Source organism: Peromyscus maniculatus, chromosome 15 (assembly GCF_049852395.1).
Source record: "Peromyscus maniculatus bairdii isolate BWxNUB_F1_BW_parent chromosome 15, HU_Pman_BW_mat_3.1, whole genome shotgun sequence".
Classification (NCBI taxonomy): Eukaryota; Metazoa; Chordata; class Mammalia; order Rodentia; family Cricetidae; genus Peromyscus; species Peromyscus maniculatus.
The window spans coordinates 4,944,561-4,968,326 of NC_134866.1; the positions used below are offsets into that span (position 1 = coordinate 4,944,561).

General features: G+C 45.7%; 1 protein-coding gene across 1 annotated transcript in view; it reads left to right on the forward strand.

Moving 5' to 3' along the window:
- Positions 1–23,766, forward strand: part of Srd5a1 (steroid 5 alpha-reductase 1) — a 48,718-nt gene that overhangs the window by 13,660 nt on the left and 11,292 nt on the right. Inside the window, exons 2-3 of the mRNA XM_042261349.2 lie at positions 3,827–3,993; positions 14,300–14,401. Of these exons, the coding sequence (XP_042117283.2) occupies positions 3,827–3,993; positions 14,300–14,401 (269 nt within the window). The remainder of the gene's footprint in view (positions 1–3,826; positions 3,994–14,299; positions 14,402–23,766) is intronic.

The following is a 23,766-nucleotide window of genomic DNA, read 5'->3' on the forward strand; positions in this document are numbered from 1 at the left end:
ATGTACATCCTATAATTTCTTTTCTACCATAATCAATTCTCTCTCAGCCTCAGCTGATAATTTTCTTGGACTATTTAAGGCCTTATCACCATATAATATTTTAAATAAATTACTTATTTCTTGGGTTGTTAATCCAATTGTGGGTCGTAAACAGTTACCAGCTCCAAGCAATTTTTGAAAGTCACCAAGAGTCCCTAATTTATCTCTCTTGATTTGTACCTTCTGTGGTTGAATTTCCTGTAAACCTATATTATGTACTAGGTAATTAGTAGACTCTCCTCTTTGTATTTTTTCAGGAGCAACTTGTAATTCCCAGCAAGGTAAAATTCTTTGTACTTCATCAAACATTTTTTTCTAAGGTATCTGCATCTGAATCAGGTAGTAAGATATCATCCATATAATTGTAAATTATAGATTGAGGAAATTATTTCTGAATTATTTCTAATGACTATTGTACAAAATGTGGGGCTGTTTAATATTCCTTATGGAAGATTTTTCCACTGATACCTTTTAATAGACTGGGGAATATAAGTAGGCACTGTGAAGGCAAACTCTTCTCTCCCCTGTTCTTGTAAAGGTATAGTAAAAAAAGCAGTCTTTTAAATAAGTAACTATAATAGACCATCCTTTAGGTAATAAAGGAGACAAGGGAATTCCAGGCTGTAAAGATCACCTTATTAATAGATCTCAGATCTGCTACCATTCTCCAGTTTTCAGATTTTCTTTTTAATGACAAATACAGGAGAATTCCAAGGACTGGTTGATTCTTTAATATGTTGAGCAACTAGCTGCTCCTGTGCCAGCTGTTCCGGTGCCTGTAATTTTTCTGGTGTCAAAGGCCATCATTCCACCCGGACAGGTTTGTCAGTTCACCATTTTAAAGGTGGGGCAGTTGGTACCTTTGAAAGATCAGTAGCTGTTATGCCCTGCTTGTGTACAACCTGAATGGTCAGTGACTGTGCTTGATAATACTTGAAAATTCTTTTAATATTTTTCCCAGAAGCACATGTTACTCTATGGTTTGTTTCTGAGACTGGAGGAACGTTAATCTGCACTTAACAAGGCACAGGGAAGAGTAGGGATGGGCTAAGAAAGATTCACAGGTTTTTTTTTTTTTTTCTGATCTGGGAAGGCAGAGAGAGAGGGTTAGGCAGTCACTCCTCTGCTGTTTTCTTGATTCAAGGTTAATTTTTTTTTTTTTTTTTTTTTTTTTTGGTTTTTTTGAGACAGGGTTTCTCTGTGTAGCCTTGCACCTTTCCTGGAGCTCACTTGGTAGCCCAGGCTGGCCTCGAACTCACAGAGATCCGCCTGGCTCTGCCTCCCGAGTGCTGGGATTAAAGGTGTGCACCACCACCGCCCGGCCCTCAAGGTTAATTTTATTGCCATTCACAGGTGATGCCCTTCCTAGGCTGACAGACTAGGAATATCAGACTCAGCAAACAAGAGGAACAGGTCCATAGGATGGCATTTCACACTCAGAAAGTCCCAGCTCTCATCTGCCGCTGAATTTAACACTGAACTTAAAGTGATGAAAACTTGCTCTGTGACTCCAGCCTCCTGGGGAAGTCGCCATCCACAGTGATACCCATCTCCAACATGTCATTCACCCTTGGGAATCTGTGGCATTAGCCCAGAAGTCTTGGTCAGACTGTTTATTTTCACATCTATTTTGTGTAGTTTAAAGCTTCTTAATTTTCTTTCCTCATTTTGAACCTTTCTTTTGGATCTAGGCTGGAACACAAGATGGGTTTTGTTCAGATCCATGGTGTCCACATCTCCTACGAGCTGAGGATAGTTGGTACTTTATTACTGTTGGTTCATTGTCCAGATCCAACCAACTTATGTACTAAAAGTATTTGTAGAAAAATTACATCCGTATTGAGTGAGTGTGGAGTTTTTTTGTTGTTGTTGTTGTTGTTTTTTTTGTTTTTCGAGACAGGGTTTCTTTCTGTAGCTTTGGAGCCTGTCCTGGACTAGCTCTGTAGACCAGGCTGACCTCGAACTAACAGAGATCCACCTGCCTCTGCCTCCTGAGTGCTGGGATTACAGGCGTGTGCCACCACCGCCTGGCGAGTGTGGAGTTTTTATTATGTCAACATTCTCCTAAGAAAACAGCATAATACCTGCTTACATTTGATTAGGTTGTGAGTAAACTAGAAAGTGTACAGAAAATGAGTATGGCTGGAGATTTCCTGTGTCCCTCCCAGGCCGCAGCTGCTCAGACCCAAGTAAACACACAGAGGCTTATATTAATTAAAACTGCTCGGCCATTAGCTCAGGCTAACTATTGACTAGTTCTTACACTTAAACTCAGCCCATTTCTCTTCATCTATATGTCGCCACGTGTTCCTTGGCTTTACCTCTGTGCCATTACATGCTGCTCCCTGGATCATGGGCTGGCGTCTCCTGACTCAGCCTTCCTCTTCCCAGAATTCTCCTTGTCTGCTTGTTCCACTTATACTTCCTGCCTGGCTACTGGCCAATCAGCGTTTTATTAAACCAGTGTACAAAAGCATTATCCCACTGCATTTCCTCCTTTATGTTTAATTTAAAAGGAAGATTTTAACTTTAACACAGTAAAATACATATAACAAACGAGAATTACAGTTACAATATCTAGTCTATATGTATTTTGTAAATTTAAAGAAAATATTCTATCTATCCTATATTTGTGAGTCTAAAGTTTGATATCTACCTTATCTCTTATCATAACCAAAGGAAACCATAATTATAACTATCTAGTCTTCAACTACATCAAAGACCTCAGAAGAATATAATAAATGGGGCATGTATTTTATGCAAATGCTATGCAGTTGTGTATGAGTTGAACATCCAATGACTTAGTTGTTTTCCGGGCTCCTGAAACCAGTTTCCAAAGGACAGAGGGACAAATATAAACGCTGTGTGTCTGTCTGTCTGTCTGTCTATGACAAGTTCTCTGGCCTACGGCCTTAAATATTAACACACTGGGAGCTAGCTTATTTGATAAAGCAGTAAAGCACTTGTTATATAAACGTAAGACCCTGAGCTGATTCCTAGAACCCACTTAAGAGAAAACTGGGCACTGGGGAAACGCAGACTGGAGCCTCCCTGGAGCCCTGATTAGGTGAGGCTGACTGAGCAGCGAGATGCAGTCATTGCCACCTCCTCAGTGCTGCGAATGTAAGTGCTCACTTTGTTTTTTGTTTTGTTTTAAAGCTGAGTACTGGGAATTAAACTCAAATACTTGCATGTGTAAGACAAGCAATTCACCCACCAAAATAGCCCTCTAGCCACCAGTAAACTGTATTCTAACAGACATGTTTCTTTTAAAATTTTTATTTTTTTAATTTATTTTTATTATTTTAAATTGTGTGTGTGTGTGTGTGTGTGTGTGTGTGTGTGTGTGTAGGGGGTGTGTGTCTGTCTGTGTGTGTGTGTCTGTGTAGGGGGTGTGTGTCTGTCTGTGTGTGTCTGTGTCTGTGTGTCTGTGTGTCTGTGTAGGGGGTATGTGCGCATGAGTTCAGGGTCCCACAAGTGCCAGAAGTGTCAGATTGCTTTGGAGAGAGTTTTAGGAGAGGGAGAATTTGTCCATTTTCTCTAAGTGAGTGTATCTGTTTTATGCTCTGTATAATTAGAATCCTGAATAGTGTGACTGACAAACATGAGGGAAGCATAGTTGGGTCTTTATCGAAAAGCCCCTGATTTTAGAATAGAGTAAACCAACACAAATGTGCGCCAAGAATGACATCTATACCAGAAAACAAACCGGAAAGGTCATGTGAAGCAACGACGTAGAAACAGACTCCCTGGTTCTCAAGTCTGCGCCTTGCTTTTGTTTCCTAAGGACGCTGGTGTTCCCGGCCCTGATCCGAGGAGGGAAAGCCACACCGTTCTTTTCCTTTGCTGCCGCAGTCCTCTTCTGCACCGTGAACGGGTACATGCAGAGTAGGTACTTGAGCCAGTTTGCTGTGTATGCTGAAGACTGGGTGGCCGGTCCCTGCTTCCTGACTGGTGAGTGCGCAGAGATCGCCCCTTCTGTGAGGAAGCTCCAACTGGAGAGGAAACCACAAGCCTGCAATGTGACCTCCCCAGGGAGTTCAGAGCAGGGAGAGGGAGGCTGTCTTTGCTTGCTTGGGCCAGGAGGGAAGGCCCAGCCCCGGTACTTTGATCCCACTGATACTGAAGCACGTGTTGAACTAAGAGAACTTGGAAACAACTGCAAGCTGCAGCCAGGTGAGGGCTCTTGGTGATGCAGTGGTTGCTTTGACATCTGTGGGACCAAAAGCTGGCAATCAAGAGTGGGAGAGGAAATTGCTTGTCTCTGTCTCTCCCTCCCTCCCTCTCTCCTTTTCTCTCTCTCCCTCTCTCCTCTCTCTCTCTCTCTCTCTCTCTCTCTCTCTCTCTCTCTCTCTCTCTCTCTCTCTCTCTCTCTCTGGCAGTGAACAGTGGCCCGTAGGATAAATTTTGATGCCCTAGGCCAGGTCTGTCATTTATAATCTGGAAGAATGGGATCAGTTATGCCTTGGGTTTGTTTACCCAAGTTCTCTTAGGTTTAAAACCCACTTATAGCATCCGAGCTGGTGTCAGTCCACAGCAGAGGCTGATGACACGTCCACCAGTGCAACCCGTCTCTTCCCCAGAGTGCATTAAGTATGGAGGGTGACACATGAGGAGAATAGGCCATAATTTCATCTATCTGACCATCTTTATATTTTTTGAGCTTCTGGCAGTAATATTAGCTTGACCTAGGCCTATAAGAGATGAAAGAGTAATAGTTGCCTTAAGTAGTTGGCCAATCTTTTCCTGAAATATAAGAAATGTCCGTGCTTATGTCTAGCAAGCCAATTATTTTCTTTCCCTGTATTTTAAGTGTTTAGTTGGTCTGGAATATCCAATTTCTGAACCCAGAAAGCCATATCATTAGAATCCAAACCAGCAGTTCCCTTAGGTGCTGCCCTGCATGAATCTGAATTGTTTTTGTAGGGGGGTGTACAATAATCTTAATTTTTCTAGTAAAGTCAGAATCAACCTTTCCTGGGACAATTTTTATACCTTGTACAGCAGAGGAGCTACGGCCTATTATTAGCCCCAGTGTCCCTTCTGGGGAGGTCCATAGACTCTTGTATTAAGGCATAGATAAGTCCATTCTTAAAGCCTATATATATAATCTCAGACCTCAATAAAAACTTTATCCATAGATCTAACTTAAGCACATATCCTCAGTATCTCTAGGTTATTTACTGAGATTCATGTATCATTTATAACATATCTAGATATTCATATGTTATATTTATCTATCCTAATAACTGGCAGTTCATATATTATAAGTTATTTTTTAACTTTTCTAAATATTCTTTATATCTATATAAACTTCCATACCCTTATAAAAAATTTTACATCCAAAAGCATCTATGTATTTAATTTGTCAGGAGACATAGGTGATTGATATTTGAGAACAGCCAATGTAAAGTGAATTTCATTTAATAAAGGAACAGTAAAAGGTCATTTCAAAATCTATTTGGTGAGCAATATCTTTTATTTGAAATTGGATAGCAAGGCAAATTATCTTTAGACCTCATAAATGGGGCTATAATCTAAATGATCTCAAAGTGTAGTTTGGACAAAACCCTGGCAATAAGAGGCATGGCATAGTTTAAAGTGGGAAGCTTAAACATTCTTAGAATGCCAGGGGTTAAGTAAGGAATTTATTGTATTAATATTCAACAAATTTAGCATAAATGTAGTTTTGCATACATTAGAAAATTTGATCATTTATAAGATGATCAAGTTTTAACTTATATCCTAATAATTATCCTTAATAGCTTATAATTCATATACAACTTATCCTTAAGAGTATACAGTTTGCCGGGCGGTGGTGGCGCACGCCTTTAATCCCAGCACTCGGGCAGAGCCAGACGGATCTCTGTGAGTTCGAGGCCAGCCTGGGCTACCAAGTGAGCTCCAGGAAAGGTGCAAAGCTCGCAGAGAAACCCTGTCTTGAAAAACCAAAAAAAAAAAAAAAAAAAAAAAAAAAAAAAAAAAAAAAGAGTATACAGTTTAGGTTGGCCAATCAATCAATAAATTGTATTTCTTATTATCTTTAATTAAAGTAAACTTATTCTTAACAATTTATAAGTTAGTTGTCCTTATAAATTTAGAACATAAGCTTGATACCTATCAAGTTTAGCCTTAAAAATAATAAAATAACTGAAGTTATTTTAATATAGAAACAGGAGCTCTTATTCAAAAATATAGTATATAAGGAGAGTAACAATTTAATAAATCCTTTATGGTGTATCATGAATTAAGATAAGCACAGTAAAAAAATAAAATAAAAAATAAATAAATAAAACGGAGGAGGATTTTGTTGTTGTTGTTTGTTTTTGTAGCAGCCACAGCCGGTTTTTCCTTTCTGTATCAAACCAGATGGCTGCTGGGAATGTCAAGGTGTCGGGGGAACAAAGGCTGAAGTGAACTGAGATGCAGACAGTTAGGTTCAGAGAGAAGAAGCTAGATGTTTAGGATTCCAGCTTCCAGATGGCTCCGGAAGTCTGAGAAGCCCTAGGAGTTCAAATTGTGGAAGGCGTCCCTTTTCACAATCTGATATTAGCAGTTCTTAGACTTGGACCAAGATTTTTTTTATAAGTAACTAAGAACTTCACAGGAATAGTGAACCCAGAAAGACAAAGAGAGAGAGAAAGACACTTTTTAAATGCAGGATAGGAGAACTGGGAGTTGCCATTAGTTTTCATACCTGCTCTGGTGGGGCTGTGAAGTTTGCACTGTTATTTAAACCAAGGCTGCTGGATGAGCTCCTAGTTGGGTGCAGGGCAGTTTTGAAGTTTTATGGCTCAAGTTAGCCCTTAGATCCCAGTGAGTCATAGCAAAAAATAAAATAAAATAAATAAAAAAATCTGTTTGTAGTAGGAGGCTGCTGCTTCAGAGGACATAGGTCAGCGGCTCTCCTTAATCTTTCTATGCATTTTTTAGTGGGCTGTTTAGAATTAAGATCGTCTATTGCCTCCATATCTAAGCCGTAAACTGACTGGAGCTGGCTGAAATGCCTCTTATCTCAAGCCTGTGTCCTGTAATTTCTATCTGAAGCTGTTTCTCTTCCGACTCATTTTAACTGTTCTTAAGGGGGTGGGGTATTCATGGCTACTCACTGCTGCAGACAGGGGTATCGGTGTCCCCGGGGTCTGTAGCATCCTTTGGTGAGGACTGATTGTAGCTGATGCTCCAGGTCTCCCAAAATCATACCTCCCGAAGAGTTGAGCCTCTAACTGGGCAGCCCTCTGTGAAGCGACACCTCTCTCCCTGGATATGCTCCAAACCTTACTTCTTATCAGTCCCCGAGTACCTAAACAGTTAAGTCTGTTTGTGGCGCCAGGTAACGGCGACTATGGGGATCCTGCCCCTCCATAGTCCCCTCCCAGGGTCTAGGAAGAATCTACAAACAGCTGATAATCTAATCTTTGAGGATAGGAAATGAATCTATGTACACAAGGCTCCATGTACTTTATTATTCTGTGATAGTTCTCTCTCTACACAGCTTCTATTCTGCTCTCATGTCTAGCTCCTTTCTTGCCTGATTTCTCTCTACATTTATCTGCTCTCCCCTCGAGGTTCTATCTTAATTCCTTCATCTAGTTCTGCCCCATCTAGATTCTCATCCATCTAGTTCCTTCCCATCTCAGCTCCTCTCCCATCTCATTTTTTCTCATCTGGCTCTTCCTCCTCTTGTTCTTCCCCATCTGGCTCTTCCTCATCTTCCACCTCATTCCTCTAGTCCTCTCTTCTAGCCCTTAAGTCTAGTTCTCCCCATCTAGTCCCTTCCTCTCCAGTTTTACCCATCTAGTTCTCCCATTCTCTTTTCTCTTCTCTGTCTTGTCCTCAAGTCCTCCCCTAATTCCTCTTCTGTGTTTCCTTATTGTTGGTTTAAAAATGGTAAACAGCAACTGGTTACCAAGTGGAAAGGTCATGAGGCAGGAGCCACAACAAAATCCAGTATCAGAGCTTTTTTTTTGGGGGGGGGGGCAACAGAACTAGGCCTGGGGAAGAAGCACGTGCAGAGAACGGAGAGAGAGGGGGAGAGAGATAGTGAGGGCAAGAGAGAACAGAGAGGGAGAGGAGGAGTCTGTGTCTGGCTTTTTAAGGTGCAGGTGGGCTTACGGAGCTATGCCATACATGTGCAGATTGCGTGACCATGCCACCTCGTGCACATAATCACCAGCACACACTGATGATGTAAGACACAAGGGCCCCTGCTTAGCTCCTGCACTGTGCATGTGTGGTCATGCAGCTGGAGTCGGGAGAGAATCCTAACATTTCAGACTTTTTGCCTATTATAAAAAAGCGGGTGAGCAGGAATAGGGGCATAGTTTCTCCCAGAAAAACTGCTTCCAGCTGACTTGGTGGGCATCGGTTGACTCTTGGGGAGGGGGGTAGGGAAGGGGCCTTCTGAGGTAGACAGGTGTCCTGGGATGGGGGGCTGTCGTCTGCTGCCTCGGAGCTGTTCATCTGTCTTGGCTTGGCATTCTGAGTGCTTTTATGTCTGACAGGATGCTGGTGAGGCAGAGACAAGCTTAGAAGAAGAATTATAATTATTATTCTTAATTTTTCCTTTCAGGGTTCCCAGGGTGATAGAGGGGGTCCCAAGACCAAGCAAGTTTGGGTTTGGCACTTATCTTGAAGTAGATCCGACCTGTAGGATGGGTTTAAGCTGGTTTCTGGAGCTTGGGAAAAATTGAACATATTAAGAAGCAGCCATGAGAGAAATTAAAGTCTTGGGCTATTGATCGTTGTAGTGTTTAGTACTCTGCTGGTTGTGTTAATATGAGGGGGTGGGAGATTGGAACATGTTTTTAATTTTTACCTGAGATAAGCTTTATCAGAGACAGGTTTTTTTAAGGCACCTGTTTCCTTGATTAGTTTAGCATCCAGGAGACACAGGTGATCAGTTGCTGAGAGCATTGAACAATAGTGGATAGCTATCTTAAAGTCTGATTTTTGCAGAGCCCAGACACTTTTGGGTCTGGGGGTGTAAATACCTTTTAACTGTTATTGTTCCTTACCACCTGGGTATATCTGATGGTTCTTGGGAGGATCTATGGTGATCCTGTAACAATTAGCTGAGTAGTTAATTAAAAGAGGGAACCAGGAAGAGAAAAGCCTGTGGGGTGAGACCTTATTCTTCTGGAATTGGGGACAAGGCAGTGGATCCTGATGTCCTCTGGAACCTGAGAGAGAACAGGGTCCTGTCTGTGTCACTGCTGACCAGTCTGGAGTGAGGCACATGGAGGGAGCAAATGAAATGGAAGCTCCTACCTTAGCTGGAAAGTACAATTAAGTCTGGTGGAGTCTGGTGAGATGGGTAAGGCTGTCCCCCTACCCCAATAATAGGGAAATGAGAAGGAGATGTGGTACCCCAAAACTCCCTCAGGACTGATTAAATGGCTTGTGGTCCAACAGGAAGGAAACAGCTCACCCCCATGCTGCGTTCTGGGTTCCCTGTGAGCCCGTGGCCAAGCCTAGGAGGTCTGCTGGAAGTCTTAGTTTGATGTCCTCATGCACTTGGGTGCATGAAGGCAGTCAGCTGACCAGTTATCTCTCTAGGTGGCACTTTAAACAAGGCTTAATTGATAGCCCGGCAGGGCACGCATTAGCCCACGTGATCTTCTTTTCTGCACTTAAAACAGGGATCTGGCGGCTTTGGGGAAGCCGATTGGATAGCATGTGCCACCATTGGGCAGTTTTGTTCATGGCTTTCTTATCTCTCTCATGGCACACCTTAAATGCCACAGCTAAAACTTCCGCCTGTGGGGTCAGGAGCCTTACTCTCCAGATGCTTAAGTTTTAGCCCTAATCCCAGGGAGCTCTGGGAAACAAGACTGTAGCTAGAGTTTTCCTGCCTGGCCCACAGTCAGGACAAATCTCTCTCACCCGCCAGTCCCACAGCCGCTCAGACCCAACCAAGTAAGCACAGAGACTTATATTGCTTACAAACTGTATGGCCGTGGCAGGCTTCTTGCTAACTGTTCTTACAGCTTAAATTAATCCATTTCCATAAATCTATACCTTGCCACATGGCGGGTGGCATACCGGCATCTTCACAAGAGACAGATTTTATTCCGTGTCTCTAATTTTTTTGATAATTTGCTGGCCCGAGGACACTTTAGGAAGACCCACCAGGAGGCAGGCTGTAAACTAATCGTAAACTTATTTGTATGCATCCTAGCCTGCTTCCAGGATATCAAAAAGGGAATATATGTGCTCAATCTACATTCCTAGAAGTGCTTAGGTAAAAATGTTAGGAGTCTATAATGTTAGTAAGACTGTATAAGAAAGGAGGGTCTCAGCTTAAATTGTACAAGAAATAAAGCTATCTGCCTGACCTAGGAGACAGGCGTTGTTTCCAATAGGGTATTACCTTAGTTCAGGAGATCATTAAGCCTTGGATGCTTGATAGGCATTTTAGATAAATACACTGTTAGGAGTTCTTTGAACCACACATAGCATACAAAAAAATCATTGTAGGAATCCGCTAATGTATATACAAAAGCTGAAGTATTGCTTTGTGAGGAGACAGGAAGCTGTGTGGATAGGTATTTGTCCTGAAGCTAGTTACTGCCAGGAATAAAATTCTAACAAAAAATTTCCCCTAGCAGTAAAAGTGGTTAGTCTGAAAGATTTGCCACCCCAAGTAACAGTCCAAGGAAGATTCTCTGAAAGACAGTGATGTGCGTTTGGGGGTGCAAGGGCATCACTATGGAAATGCACAGCCTGCTGAAGACTGCCAGTGCCTTCGAAGAGGCTGAGAGGCAAAGGGAAGGCTTAAGAGTCAAATGCAGGGGGATGTGCGGGCTGTTTACAAAGGTAACACATGTGGTATCCAGTCAACGTTCACTGTTTCTGAGGCAGAACCCCTTATGGACACCTTCTCCTGGAAGCTCCCGTGGCTGCTGGGTAAGGCTGTGGTTCTGGTAGAACCTGTGTGCTTGGTCCTCCCCCAGCTCTGCGGTTCCCACATGCACATGTGCATCCCCTCCCCCGGCTCTATTTACCTATTTATCTTAGGGAGGGCTTGTCCATTTTAGCTCTGATAATGTCTCAGTTTTTATTCTCCTCTGTGTGACAAAATATAAGACGAAAGCAATGTAAGGGAGGAAGGGTTATCAGGGTTTGAGGGCACAGTCCATCATGACAGAGAAGGTACCGTGGTGGTGGTGGTGGTGGTGGCGGCGGCGGCAGCCGTGGCGTGAGGCGACTGGCCACGCTGCATCCACAGTCATGATGTGGAGAGAGATGAATGATGAAGCTCGGCTCGCGTTCTCTTTACTAAGCTCGTGCATGACCCTGGCCCGTGGAAGGTGCCACCCAGATTCAGGGTGCATCTTCCCACCTCAGCTAGAGTTGGAAGGGAAGGAGAGGACCAGAGCTGGGCTCCCGGGATCTATCTATCCCCTAACCCTCCAGAGGTCTTGTATACCCAGGAGTCCTCTTACAGACATATCCAGAGGTTCACTTCCGCCTCCTTCTTTCAGCAAATGGCACATTTTTCATCTTTGTTACGACACTTTCTGAGCAGTAGCCAAGCCACAGCCTAGATGCTTTCCCCTCTTAAAATTTCTTCCACCGCACAAATCAGCCCACCTCCTTTGACCCCAGCCTCCTTCTAGTTCTCAGGACATGGGTAGAATGCTGCCCGTCTTCACCGAGGTGTGACAAATTCCTTCTAGTCCAGTTCCTGATAGGCCAGTGTTCCCTTCTGAGACAGCATGAGACGAGTCTCCACTGTCCGTATTTCTTTTGGAATTGTGATCTTCTGAACTCCCCTCAGGATGGGCCATGAAGCCCTGCTTACATCATTCTAGGATGTTTTTCACGTGAAGTTCCAACTGCTCCACACTCCTGCTATAAACCAGTTCCACCTCGGAGGAACCTGGTGGTCACACTGACAGGTTTGTCCCAGCGACAGGAATACCCTGGTTCCCATTTCAGCTGCTTATTTTTCTCATTGCTGTAACAAAGATCATGATTGGAGAGGACAGTCCATTGTGTGAGGGAAGACACTGTGGTGGTTGGGTCATGAGGTCATTGGTCATGTTGTGTCAGCAGTCAGGAGGCAGAGAGAGGTGAGTGTGTTTGTTTATTCTACTGGCTTTCTCCTTTTTTTTAACATCTTTTTATTATTATTAAGAAATTTTCTATTCATTTTATATACCAACCATAGATTCCACTGTCCTCCCTCCTCCCACCCCCAGCATCCCCCCCCAATCCACCCCCCATTCCCACCTCCTCCAAGGCAATGTCTACATTCAGTTGAGACAGGTCCACTAGCTCCAGGAGTCCAATGGATGAGAGAGAGGAGGGATTCTAAGAGCAAGGGACATCAAGACCGTGATGGGAGAAAGTACAGAGATGACTAGCCAAACTAGTGGAAATACATGAACTGTGGACCAATAGCTGAGGAACCCCCATGGTACTGGACTAGGCCCTCTGGATAATTGAGACAGTTGTTTAGCTTGAACTGTTTAGGGGACCCCCAGGCAGTGGGATCTGGACTTGTCCCTAGTGCATGAGCTGGCTTTTTGGACCCTAGTACCTATGCTGAGACACTTTGCGAAGCCTTGGTGCAGGGAGGCTCTCTCCTTTTATGGAATCCAGGACCCCAGGCCATGGGATAGTGCTGCCCACATTCAGAGTGGATCGTCTCACTCCAATTAACCCATGCAGACATGACCAGAAGTCTATCTCCTGGGTGCTTCTGGATCCAGTCAAGTTAATAATCCATTTTTAACCATCACAGATACATTTTTAAAGGCTATGCTTCTTAAGTCCCACAAATTAAATTCATTGTGTATTTTGGATGCACACAAATGGTAGTTCTCTTCAAGTCTCAGCCTAGAAGAAAGCTAGTCTCTCAGAAGGGAAATGGGGTAAATAAGTATGGGATCCTGACGATATGATTTTGTTTGTAACTTTATTTAAAAGCTAAGATAAGTAAATCATGTAAACATCTAAAGACCAAAAGTTAAAAGAACTACTGAGCTCATTATAGTTACCAGGATACAGTAGACCTTGTCATGGCATTTGCTATGTTTAGGGGGGGAAATGATGTTCCTGGTGGCAGAGTCAGGATGAAGAAACCCAGGAGCCTGCTTCAAAGGGTCCGTGTACTACGAGGGCATCCCATGGCCTGGCAGCGGGTCAAAGGTCCGATGCTTTCCCGAGTGCACCTGCACTGATAACGGTTGCAACACTATTTGGCCTTCACATTTTTAGTATCTCAGAAATATCAGACTTTCCCTTTTTGTATCAGAGTCATTTTTTTTTAAAGCAGAATTTTGGCATTTTGCCTTTTCTGATTGAAAATAACTGATGTGAGGCCAATGCTTTCTATGACAACCACATCTGAGAGCCTCTTTCCTAACCTCTGTGCTGAAGCAGATATGAACATATGTTTAATAAAATCTCACACTCTGCTTCATAAAAGCAAGAAAACTCCTGAGGATTTGAAGAACTATCCCCGGGAAAGGAACCTCCTAGGTGCTGGGGTGCCAGCAAGAGCCATGGGGTGTCTCGCCCCTAGGGATGGAAGGGGAGGAGAGGAGTGGCCAAGTGACGGGGGAGCCGCCTGGGGAGCTGGGAGCAGGCTGATGGGCTGAAAGTCAGGGACATGCACTGCAGAGCTGGAAGGGGAGGGGAGAAAGGACCATAGCTAGGACCCGAGATCTATGCCTGGGGGGGGGGGTGTAGGGGGTGTAGCCAGTAAATATTTGCCTCTACTTATGTGGAGAGAACACTGTAAGTATTATATCATTTTCTTTCTGTCTTTTTTTTTTTTTTGGTTTTCCGAGACAGGGTTTCTCTGTGTAGCTTTGCGCCTTTCCTGGATCTCCCTCTGTAGACCAGGCTGGCCTCGAACTCACAGAGACCCACCTGCCTCTGCCTCCCGAGTGCTGGGATTAAAGGTGTGCGCCACCACCGCCCGGCCTTATATCATTTTCTTAAGGAAAGGGGAGGTGAACATACCTGCACACGAGTTCCCCGGTGTCCGGGTCACAGATCCTGTTTTCTGTTCCTGTCATGATAAAAACACCGGTTGAGACCACAAGTGTTTGGGTAGAGTAGATGTCTATAAACGTGGTTAAACAGCCTGTTGCTGTGGCTAGCACTGGTGTCTGTGGTGGTGTTGCCAGCCATGGCTCATACTCCTGCTCACACCGACACAAGGATTGTGGTGTGCTGTTCAGTTGAGCAAGGCTTTCTTAACTCCTTCCAGTCATTAACCATAATAATCTTGTTTATTCCTTAGGTTTTGCCTTGTGGTTAATTGGCATGGTGATAAATGTCCATTCAGACCACATCCTGAGGAATCTGAGAAAACCAGGGGAAACTGGATACAAAATACCCAGGGGTATGTACTGAGAAGGACTTTCCTGCAAAGTCGCTTTGCGTGTGGCCAACCTACCCTCGGGTCTCCGCTCTGCGAACTCACAGCACATTATTTAGTGACTGAAAGTTTTCAGTATGAGCCACAGTTAGGACTGTCCTCTTACAGAGGACCACGTCTGGTTTCTGGGGAGAGAAGGTTAAGCAGTGGAGGGTGTTTGTGCTTGGAGGCAGGATGAGGAGGACTCTCAGACCACAGCTCCAGCACTTAATGTTCAGCACTGTGATGGAATGGCTTCTTACATGGAATCTTCTTCTTGAAAACTATGTAAAATATTGTATGGGGTTTTTAAGGAAAACTTTTAAAAATACATTAGTGTGCTGTGGTAGTTTAAATGTAATTGGCCCCCATAATCTCATGGGGAGTGGCACTATTCGGAGGTGTGGCTTTGTTTGTGTGGGTGTGGCCTTGTTGGAGGAAGTGAGTCACTGTGGGGGCGGGCTTTGAGGTTTCATATGCTCAGGATACCACTCAGTGTAACAATCAGCTTCCTGTGGCCCACATGTCTGTAAGATGTAGGACTCTCAGTTACTCCTGAAGCACCACATCTGCCTGCTCCCCAACATGATGATAATGGACGGAACCTCTGAAACTGTAAGCGAGCCCCCATAATTAAATGATTTTCTTATAAGAGCTGCTGTGGTCATGGCGTCTCTCACAGCCATAGAAACCCTAAGACATGAGCTTCCAGGAAAAGCCATCTTCAGGAGACAGTCTGAGTATGTGCTGGAGTTCAAAGGGCACTGTGTGACTGGTACCCCTCAGGCTCACCCAAATTCATGGCCCTCGGTCAGTCTGAAAAACCTGAAGCTGTGGGTTATGTTCCATGTGGTCTTGTTATGGTGCAGCCACTGACCTGCAGCAAAGCCCCAGAGGCACCTGCCTTCAACCATAACCACAAAGCCCTCGGTGCAGCGCCATGGCCAGAGGAAGAGCCGTGCGAAGTGGTGGGTCTCTGGAGGAACTGGAACACTGTGCTGCAGTCCCGAGGAGTGGAGGACTGTGCGGAGAGTGGTGGGTCTCTCTCTCAAGGAACTGGAACGCTGTGCTGCAGTCCCGAGGACTGGAGGACTGTGCGGAGAGTGGTGGGTCTCTGGAGGAACTGGAACACTGTGCTGCAGAGTCCCGAGGACTGGAGGACTGTGCAAAAAGCGGTGGGTCTCTGAGGAACTGGAACACTGTGCTGCAGAGTCCCGAGGACTGGAGGACTGGATTGCAGCATATCTGAGAGTAAAGACGCCACTGATGGGCGGAGGAGTCAGTCGCTGCGCACGCAGACAGTAGAAACCAGTGGTGCGTCTAAAAACAAAACAGCGCCGTAGGTGAAACTAAAGCTTTAATGAAGAAAGCACATGAGGTAGATTAACAACAAAAATAAGGTGCACATATGCACCTGCGTGTACACACACACACACACACACACACACACAGAAAGCAAAAAAGAAAACCACACAAATTTCAAATTACTCCAACTCCCTAGAGCCAGGAAGCAAGAGAGCCACGCTCCCGAAGTTACAGTGGAGGGATAGGTCGTTGTGTGACTTTTCCTGAGGAGCTGTGAACAGCTGTCTGTTCCCCAAGACAGGGCAGGGCACTGATAACGGACCAAAGAAAGGTTTCTACCCCAGTCTGGTTAAGTGAGCCAGGGAGTTGATTGGCTTTACCCCAGTCTGGTTAAGTGAACCAGGGAGTTGATTGGCTCCACCCCAGTCTGGTTAAATGAGCCAGGGAGTTGATTGGCATGGCTTACAGGAGCACGGGTGACTCAGAGGCGGCTGTCACCCGAGGCCACCCCTGCCTGGGTGGCCACCCCTGCCTGGGTGGTGACTCACACAGCTGTGTTGCTGGAGTTCCCCTGTCTGACTTGCTCACTGGCAGCTTGATGGGTCTTCCCCTGCAATGACTGCTTTTGTAGTTTGAGGGGCGCCTTGTGAGCCCTATTGCTTTCAGGAGATTCCTGAGTCCCGTAAGTGCTGACTTCCATAGCCCAATTTCTAAGCGGTCTTATTAAATAAAGAACATGGAGCCAAATATAGGGGTGAAAGCCTTAGAGATCAGGGAAATAGTGAGAGCCACCAACCACCTTACCTCACCAGCTCTGCAACTTCCACAATGCCGTGACTTTCTGTCTACCCAGGCTTTTATTGCCTCGCTGTTCTGCCCTCTCATTGGCTCTTAGCCCAGCTACCTCACTTCCTTGTCACTGCCTGTCTGTACAGACCTCCAGGTCTCTATGGTTGGTACTGGGATTAAAGGCGTGTGTCACCACTCTGTTCCCTAGTGTGGCCTTGAACACACAGAGACCCTGCCTGCCAAGTGATCTGATTAAGGGCATGTGCTACCACTGCCTGACTTTTGTGTTAATGGCTGGCTATTTCCTCTGATCTCCAGGCAAACTTTAATTATTAACATACAGATAAAATATCACCACATTTCAGCACAAATAAAATATCACCACAGACTTCCTAGGCCTGGAACGTGTGGAGTAATTTCTCAGTTTCATACGTGCAGATGTTTCAATTTGAAGGAAACAGCAACATGGCACAGATGTAGTGGAGGACAAGTTCTGAGGGATGGGGGAGATGCCACTGAGGTCCAGTGCTGGTGAGCAGTTCACTGTGACTCTGAAGGAGCCATGTCCTGGAGAGTCCAGGGGTCCTTCCCCTGCCTCATGCCTCCTACCCACATCTGCATGATAAACACCTGATTCTAGATGTGGGGGACAAAGCATTAGACAGACCCAGGGTACAGAAGGGAAGGATAACTGAAACGCCCAAGCCATGGAAGTGACAGGTTCGAGAAACACCACATCTAAGACACAGCAGGGGGTGGATTTGTTTTGTCTTGCAATTGAGGGGTTACTGGAAAGCACAGCAGAATTTCATGGCTAGAACACCGCTTGGGGGAGATCAGGAAGCTAGCGTAGAAATACTCCAAAGGCCCTCCCACCCCAACAGCCCACTTTCTCCACGGAGGCCACACTCCCTAAACGTTCTACAAACTCTCAAAACAGTGCCAGGAACTGGGGACCAAATGTCCAAATACATGAATCCATGGGGACAGTTCATAGTCACTGACTCTCATAATATCCAGAGAGGGCGGGATCCCAGAGGAGGGTCTCGCCCAGCCAGAGTGGTCACACAGAAGCCCAGAGGGGCATCGCATACAGCAGCTTGCCCAGCTCACGGCAGCAGAGATGCCAGCAAAACGTCTGTCTTTCCCCCTTTTTCTTCTTCTTCATTCCAGGTTCTCACTGTGCGTCCATGGCCGGCCTGGAACTCGCTATGCAGACCAGGCTGGCCTCGAGCTCTGTTCTCTGCTGCCCAAGGGCTGGTATCAAAGTCCTGTGCTACCACAGCCAGCTTCTTTCTTTTCTTGATGCCAGTTGCATATTTATGTCCTAACCCAACATGTGAAAACCTGAAGAACAAGAAAGAGAAAGTCAGGACACCCCTGCCAACACGCTGCAGGGGAAAACGGCCGCGGAACCTGTCTGAACAGGAATACCTCTCACTGGGTGAAGGGAATCGCGGCTGAAATCCCTGCAGTGTGGTTTGTCTGTGGGGAGAAATGGAACAGCTGGAGCATCAGTGCCCATTGGCTGGATGCCAGCAGAGCTCCGATAGCCCCAAGCCTGGTTCCCTACCCGCTCCAGCCGGAGCAGCCCTCATCCTGCTGTGAGGAGGGACCAGCTCCTTGTCTGAAGCAGCATGTCCCCACTGTACAAAGTCTTTCTCTGTCCGGCTGGCCAGCTCCCAAATAATGACACAGAGACTTGTTAGTAATTTTGAAATCTCAGCCTATAGCTTAGGCTTCTTCCTAACTAGCTCAATTAAGTCAACCCATTTATATTAATCTGCGTTCTATCATGTGAAGTTACCTCTTTTCTGTCTTGTACCCTCCTGTTTCCTCTCCATGTCTCTTGGCATCTCCTGTGTGCCTAGATTCTCCTCCTCTTCCTTTCTCTCCCTGGAAATCCCACTTATACCTCCTGCCTAGCTACTGGCTATTCAGCTTTTTATTACACCAATCACAGCAAATACATCTTTACACAGTGTAGAAATATCCCACATTGCCCCCCTTTTGTCCAAATAAAAAAGAAGTGTTTTAACTCTAACATACTAAAACTATATACAATAAGAACAGTTATCAGGTAAGAATTACATTCATAATGTCCAGTCCATTTGTATTTGGCAAACTCAGAGAAAGTACTGTACTATCTACTCTATCTTAGTGAGTCCAACGTTTTAGACCCAATTCACTTTCTATCCTAACTTGTATTACCAACCCAAGACTCTCATTCTAGATTTCAAAACATTTTTTTTAGATAAACAATTTAAGCTTCTATGTCTCTCAGCCTTATACACTTTATACCTCTTGTGAAATTTTCTTTTCTGAATTTGGTAACAAGGAAAGCTGTAACTATAACTATATTATCTTTAACTCCATCAGAGACCTGAGAAGGATAAAATATTACCTGAGTAAACAGGAAGTGCAGAGCAAACAACTTCCAAAACTATAGAAATGATGGAAACAGCTGGCTGCCTGGACAGTCACCCAAGGTTCCTCTTCAGTGTTGGAGCATCCATCTTTGGCCCACAGGCCTAGAATATCTGACAGACTTTTCTATGAAGCATGAATTTTGAAGGACTGTCCTACCTTGTCTTGGGAGAGTTTGTCAGTCACCTTCTTTTCTGTCCTGTTTGTCCAGTTTGGACAGCAGACTGTCAGCAGTTGAGGCAAGAGCAGTTTCTTTGCCCAGTGGCTAACTTTCCCATTTCCATATTGAGGTTCTTCAGTGCCCATCATCTTCTTTTGAGGTAAATTGGTGCTGTGAGGAACAGATATGTCTCGCTGTCATGAAAAGCCTTATGGTATTAAAATATTTTAAATGACATATTCTGTAGGTCTCTGTTTAAAGACCACCTATCTGTCTGTAGCCAACAAGATTTACCATGTCTCATCCAGTCTTAGAGCTGTTCCCATGTCAAGGGATCAGCATATACTTCACCTGTCCTGTGGTGTTTCCTGATTTTTTCCCTCATGTCTCTAACCAATATCCTCAGAAGGTCCGTCCCACCCACCCATTGAATCTGACCTTGATTAACTTATAAGGAATCTACAGGTTTTTTTGTCTCCCATGGAAACAAAAGCACAACCTCTCCCTGAACACAACATATTATCCAACTTCCATTTTGAAGCCAAGATATCCCTAAAGTATTTAGGCTGGTTTAACTCAGAACTCTCCCCTACAATCCAGTGTCTCTCAGAAACTGTAGTTCTCTGTTCATTAGCATTCAAAAATTCAAAATTAACAAAGTACTATGTAAGGTCCAAACACCCTGTGTTATAATATTTTTCATCCTTATGTGGCTTTTTTTTATATTACTTTACTCTCTTTTTAAAGACTTTATTATTTTTAAATCATTTTTATGAATATCTATACCTATTTTCCTTTCTTTTTTTAGCATCTAAGCACATTTTTAAGCATACTCTACCTGTTGAGAGGTTTTCTCGGTCTGGACCTGACTTTTGCACATCTGCAGCATTCCCTGACCTCGAGACAAACCTTCAACAGTTATGCCAGCCTCTGTGTATCTCTCTGGCTTAACACATGGTGCTGGCACATGGCCCTGGTGCATGACACTGGCGGCTGGCTCCAGCCTGCAGGTAGTGGCCGGGAGCCGTGTCTCTGTATGCCACCAAGCACTGGTCCACCCGATGACTGCAGAACTAGGAATCCACATTCAGAAAACTCTGCTTAGCATTCTCAGGCCCTGTGTTTGGATAGTCGAGCTTCCATGTTGGACACTATATGTAACAAGTCTTTTCTGTCCCGCCAGCCAGCTCCCAAATAATGACACAGACTTCTTATTAGTTATGAAAGCTCAGCCTACAGCTTAGGCTTGCTCCTCACCTGCTCTTACCACTTAAATTAACCCATTTATATTAATCTGTGTTCTATCACCTGCCATTACCTCTCTTCCATCTCGTACCTCCTCTCTCCTCTCTGTGCCTCCTGGCATCTCCCGTGAGCATAGATTCTCCTCTTCTTCCTTTCTCTCTCCAGAAATCCCACCTATGCTCTCTGCCTAGCAATATTGGCCATTCAGCTTTTTACTGTACTACACCAATCACAGCAAATACATCTCCACATAGTGTGCAGATATCCCACAACACTCCACGCTGGTCTTAGAACAAGCTAAGCAGAGAAGCAAAGGCTGGTTTCTCCCAGACAACAGCAGATGCCAGCAGCCCAGAAAAGGCAAGGCGGAGGCCTTGAGGCCAGGCAGGACGTCTCTACAGTTCATCATTTCTAACCCTGGAAGTTAAGGTGCACACCAAGGACAACAAAACAGCCAGCAGCTCCCACAGGAGGACATGAAGGATGGAACTGAAAAGAGAGGACGAAATGGAGCCTAAGAGACTTGGTTTCCTGATAGCTGCATAAAGCAAAGTGGGGGTCAGGGGGCCTGGGGGGCCTGTCGGAGGACACAGAAGACACCCTGAAAACTATGATAAAGCCTTAGCGGAGAAGCCCAAGCCTCAAGCCTGCCTTTCAGCAGCGCTCACCACACACCCGGGGAAGCGGACAGAAAGCCATCGGCTGTACCTGGAGAATCCTGTGCTTGGTGGCTTTACCCTAGCGTCCTTGCATAGACTCGCTCAGTGGTTTGGGGGCGCCCAGCGCACAGGGCATGTGGCCAACAAGGTGCCGTGACAGCTCTGTGTCTTAAACCGACCAACTTCCTGCAGGCTCTGAGTTTCAAGAGGCTTTTCCAACGTGAGGCTTGACATGGCCACATTTGTCTCACGCCTGGTGGTGTCTGTGCTTCAAGATTGAGTCACACCGTGCAGAGTCGTTTACCAGAGCTGAGAGTTACTCTGGGGTCACCGGCCAAGGCCAAATGAGTTCACCTGGCGGGTCAGTGCAGAGTCAGGCACAGGTGTGATCCCAGCTCGTCCATGCGCACATGCAGATGCAGAGAAGGCGCCCAGGCCACACAACCCAGGTCGGGATAAAGGGCAAGTGCTGTGGGCTGTAGGCGACAGTGACCACCCACTGCTTGTTGTTGTTGTTGTTGAGTTAAAATATTTTAAAAACACATACACACTTGATTGGCTGGTTAGCAGGTCCCAGGGGTCCTCCCGTCTCCATCTCTCCCAAACTGAGATTACAAGCATGTGCTCCCATGCCTGGCTTTGCATGTGGAAGATGGGGATTGAAGCCAAGTCCTGTGCCTACAGGGCAAGTGACCGTGCCATCCGACCTGCTGTGTTGGGCAATGCATTCATTTGTGACATTTTACACACACTTGAGAAGCCCACGTCCTTATGCTGCCGGATTTAAAGGGACAGCACCCAGCAGAGCGGTGTCTGGGATTCTCAGCTAGCCTCGTGCTTCTACCAGATAATGAACTCTCTACACTGGACACTTAAGAGAAAGGCCCCTTAGTGTCCTGTTGTGGCCTCCACCCCGGGTTGGAGTAGTGTGGCGTTTGAAGGGAGGCTGCAGAGGTGCCCACTTTGAGGATTCAGGGAATTTTTCTAATTTTTCATTATTTATTATTATTATTATTATTATTATTGTTATGTGGGTATGTGTATGTGTGTGAGGGGCACACACATGCTACACCACATGTGTGGAGCTCAGAGGGCAACTCATGGGAGTCAGTTTTCCGCTGCCATCCTATGGGTTCTGGGGCTTGAACTCAGATTATCAAGCTTAGCAGCACGTGGCCACATTCCCAAACTCCGGCCCTTCCTTGCACGCTGGTCCCAACCCCGAGGCTCCAGCCTCTCCCCTAGACACTACCCATACCCTGAGTCCCTCACCATTTTTAAGACTCTTTCTTTTTCAAGACAGGATCTCGTGTATCCTGTGCTGACATAACAGTCATGTGCAGCTGTGTCTGCCTTTTTTTCCTAAGTGGGTGAATGAGACAGTGTCATCCCAAGGAAGGGTCTGAAGCGGCGAATTATCCTTCACAACCCCCGCACTCTGGCTGCACATGCTTGCAGACAGGAATTCTTAGAAGCACAGAACCTGAGAAACAAGTATGTGTACACACACACACACACACACACATGCACGCACGCACGCACGCACGCACGCACGCAAGCACGCATGCACACATGCATGCCCTACCCTAAAAACCCTAGAATTTGGGACTGACTTTTAAGCGTATGTTAGATCACTTACCCTCTTCTCTTTCTCCCTCAGTGCTGTATCCTTACGCAGCTCCAGGCGACTGGGTTCTCTCGTGGTGAAACTGCCCCCCTCTGCCTGTTACATACTGTTGTATACAGTTCAACTGAGAGCCAAGGTTATTGAGAGCATAGGGCTGATGAGGAGCTGGGGAGTATGATGTATGACTGGATCAAGGAGGGGGGTTAGCTCGTCTTGATGGGAGGTGTCTCTAAGGGAGCAGTTTTCAGGCCCTAAATATCTGTGGGGAGAAAGCTATGGTGGCTGTTTCCTGTACACACTGTCAGTGACCATGCATGGACCAGAGGAGGGCTTTCCACTCCCATAGGACTGAGACCCCATTCCTTGACTTGACCACGCCCGTGTCAACACACACATTCATCCAGGACTTCACACTCTCAGGGCTTCCTCAACTCGCTACACCTTGGACAAAGAGTCAAGAAGCGCTGCTGTGCTCTGACAAGATAAGTGTATAGTCCTACCCAGCACCTTGCTTCTAGGTACATAGGCCAGGCTTGGCTACACCATATGATGTGGAACCTCCTCTCCAGGCCTGCAAGCCTGTGGAAGTCAGAGGGCGTTCCTTCGGGCCTCTATTATGCTATGCATGGCAGCTGTTTCTCTGATGGTCTCCCACTTTAAAGACCTGTCATGGTTATGGTTCCCCTCTGTCTCCCCACGGTCACTAGGCATTCTCTCCGAATACTCATCCTGAAGGGTAATCCCATGTGCGCTCCTCCTCTGAGCCTGAGGCATCTGACCTGAATTCTTTTCTGAGAAGTATGCCACCTCGGCTCCCCCAGGGGCCTCGGGCACTTTGGTTGCCCGACCAGAGCTGTTTTCTGGCATTGGTGGCATGATCACCTTTTAAAACAAGTTCCACCCACCGCAGACTCTCATCCCACTTATCACAGTTACAGAGTCGCAGGCACACACACACACACACACACACACACACACACACACACACACACACACACACACCATGCTAAGCCAGCTCCTGATTAGCTATTACTCAGCACTCACGTGGCGGCTTTTGTCTTCCCTATAACTGCATGCTTGTCTGCAGAGAAGCAGAGCGTGGTGGGTACAGGGGTCCTGCCCCTTCTGTGGTTGTGAT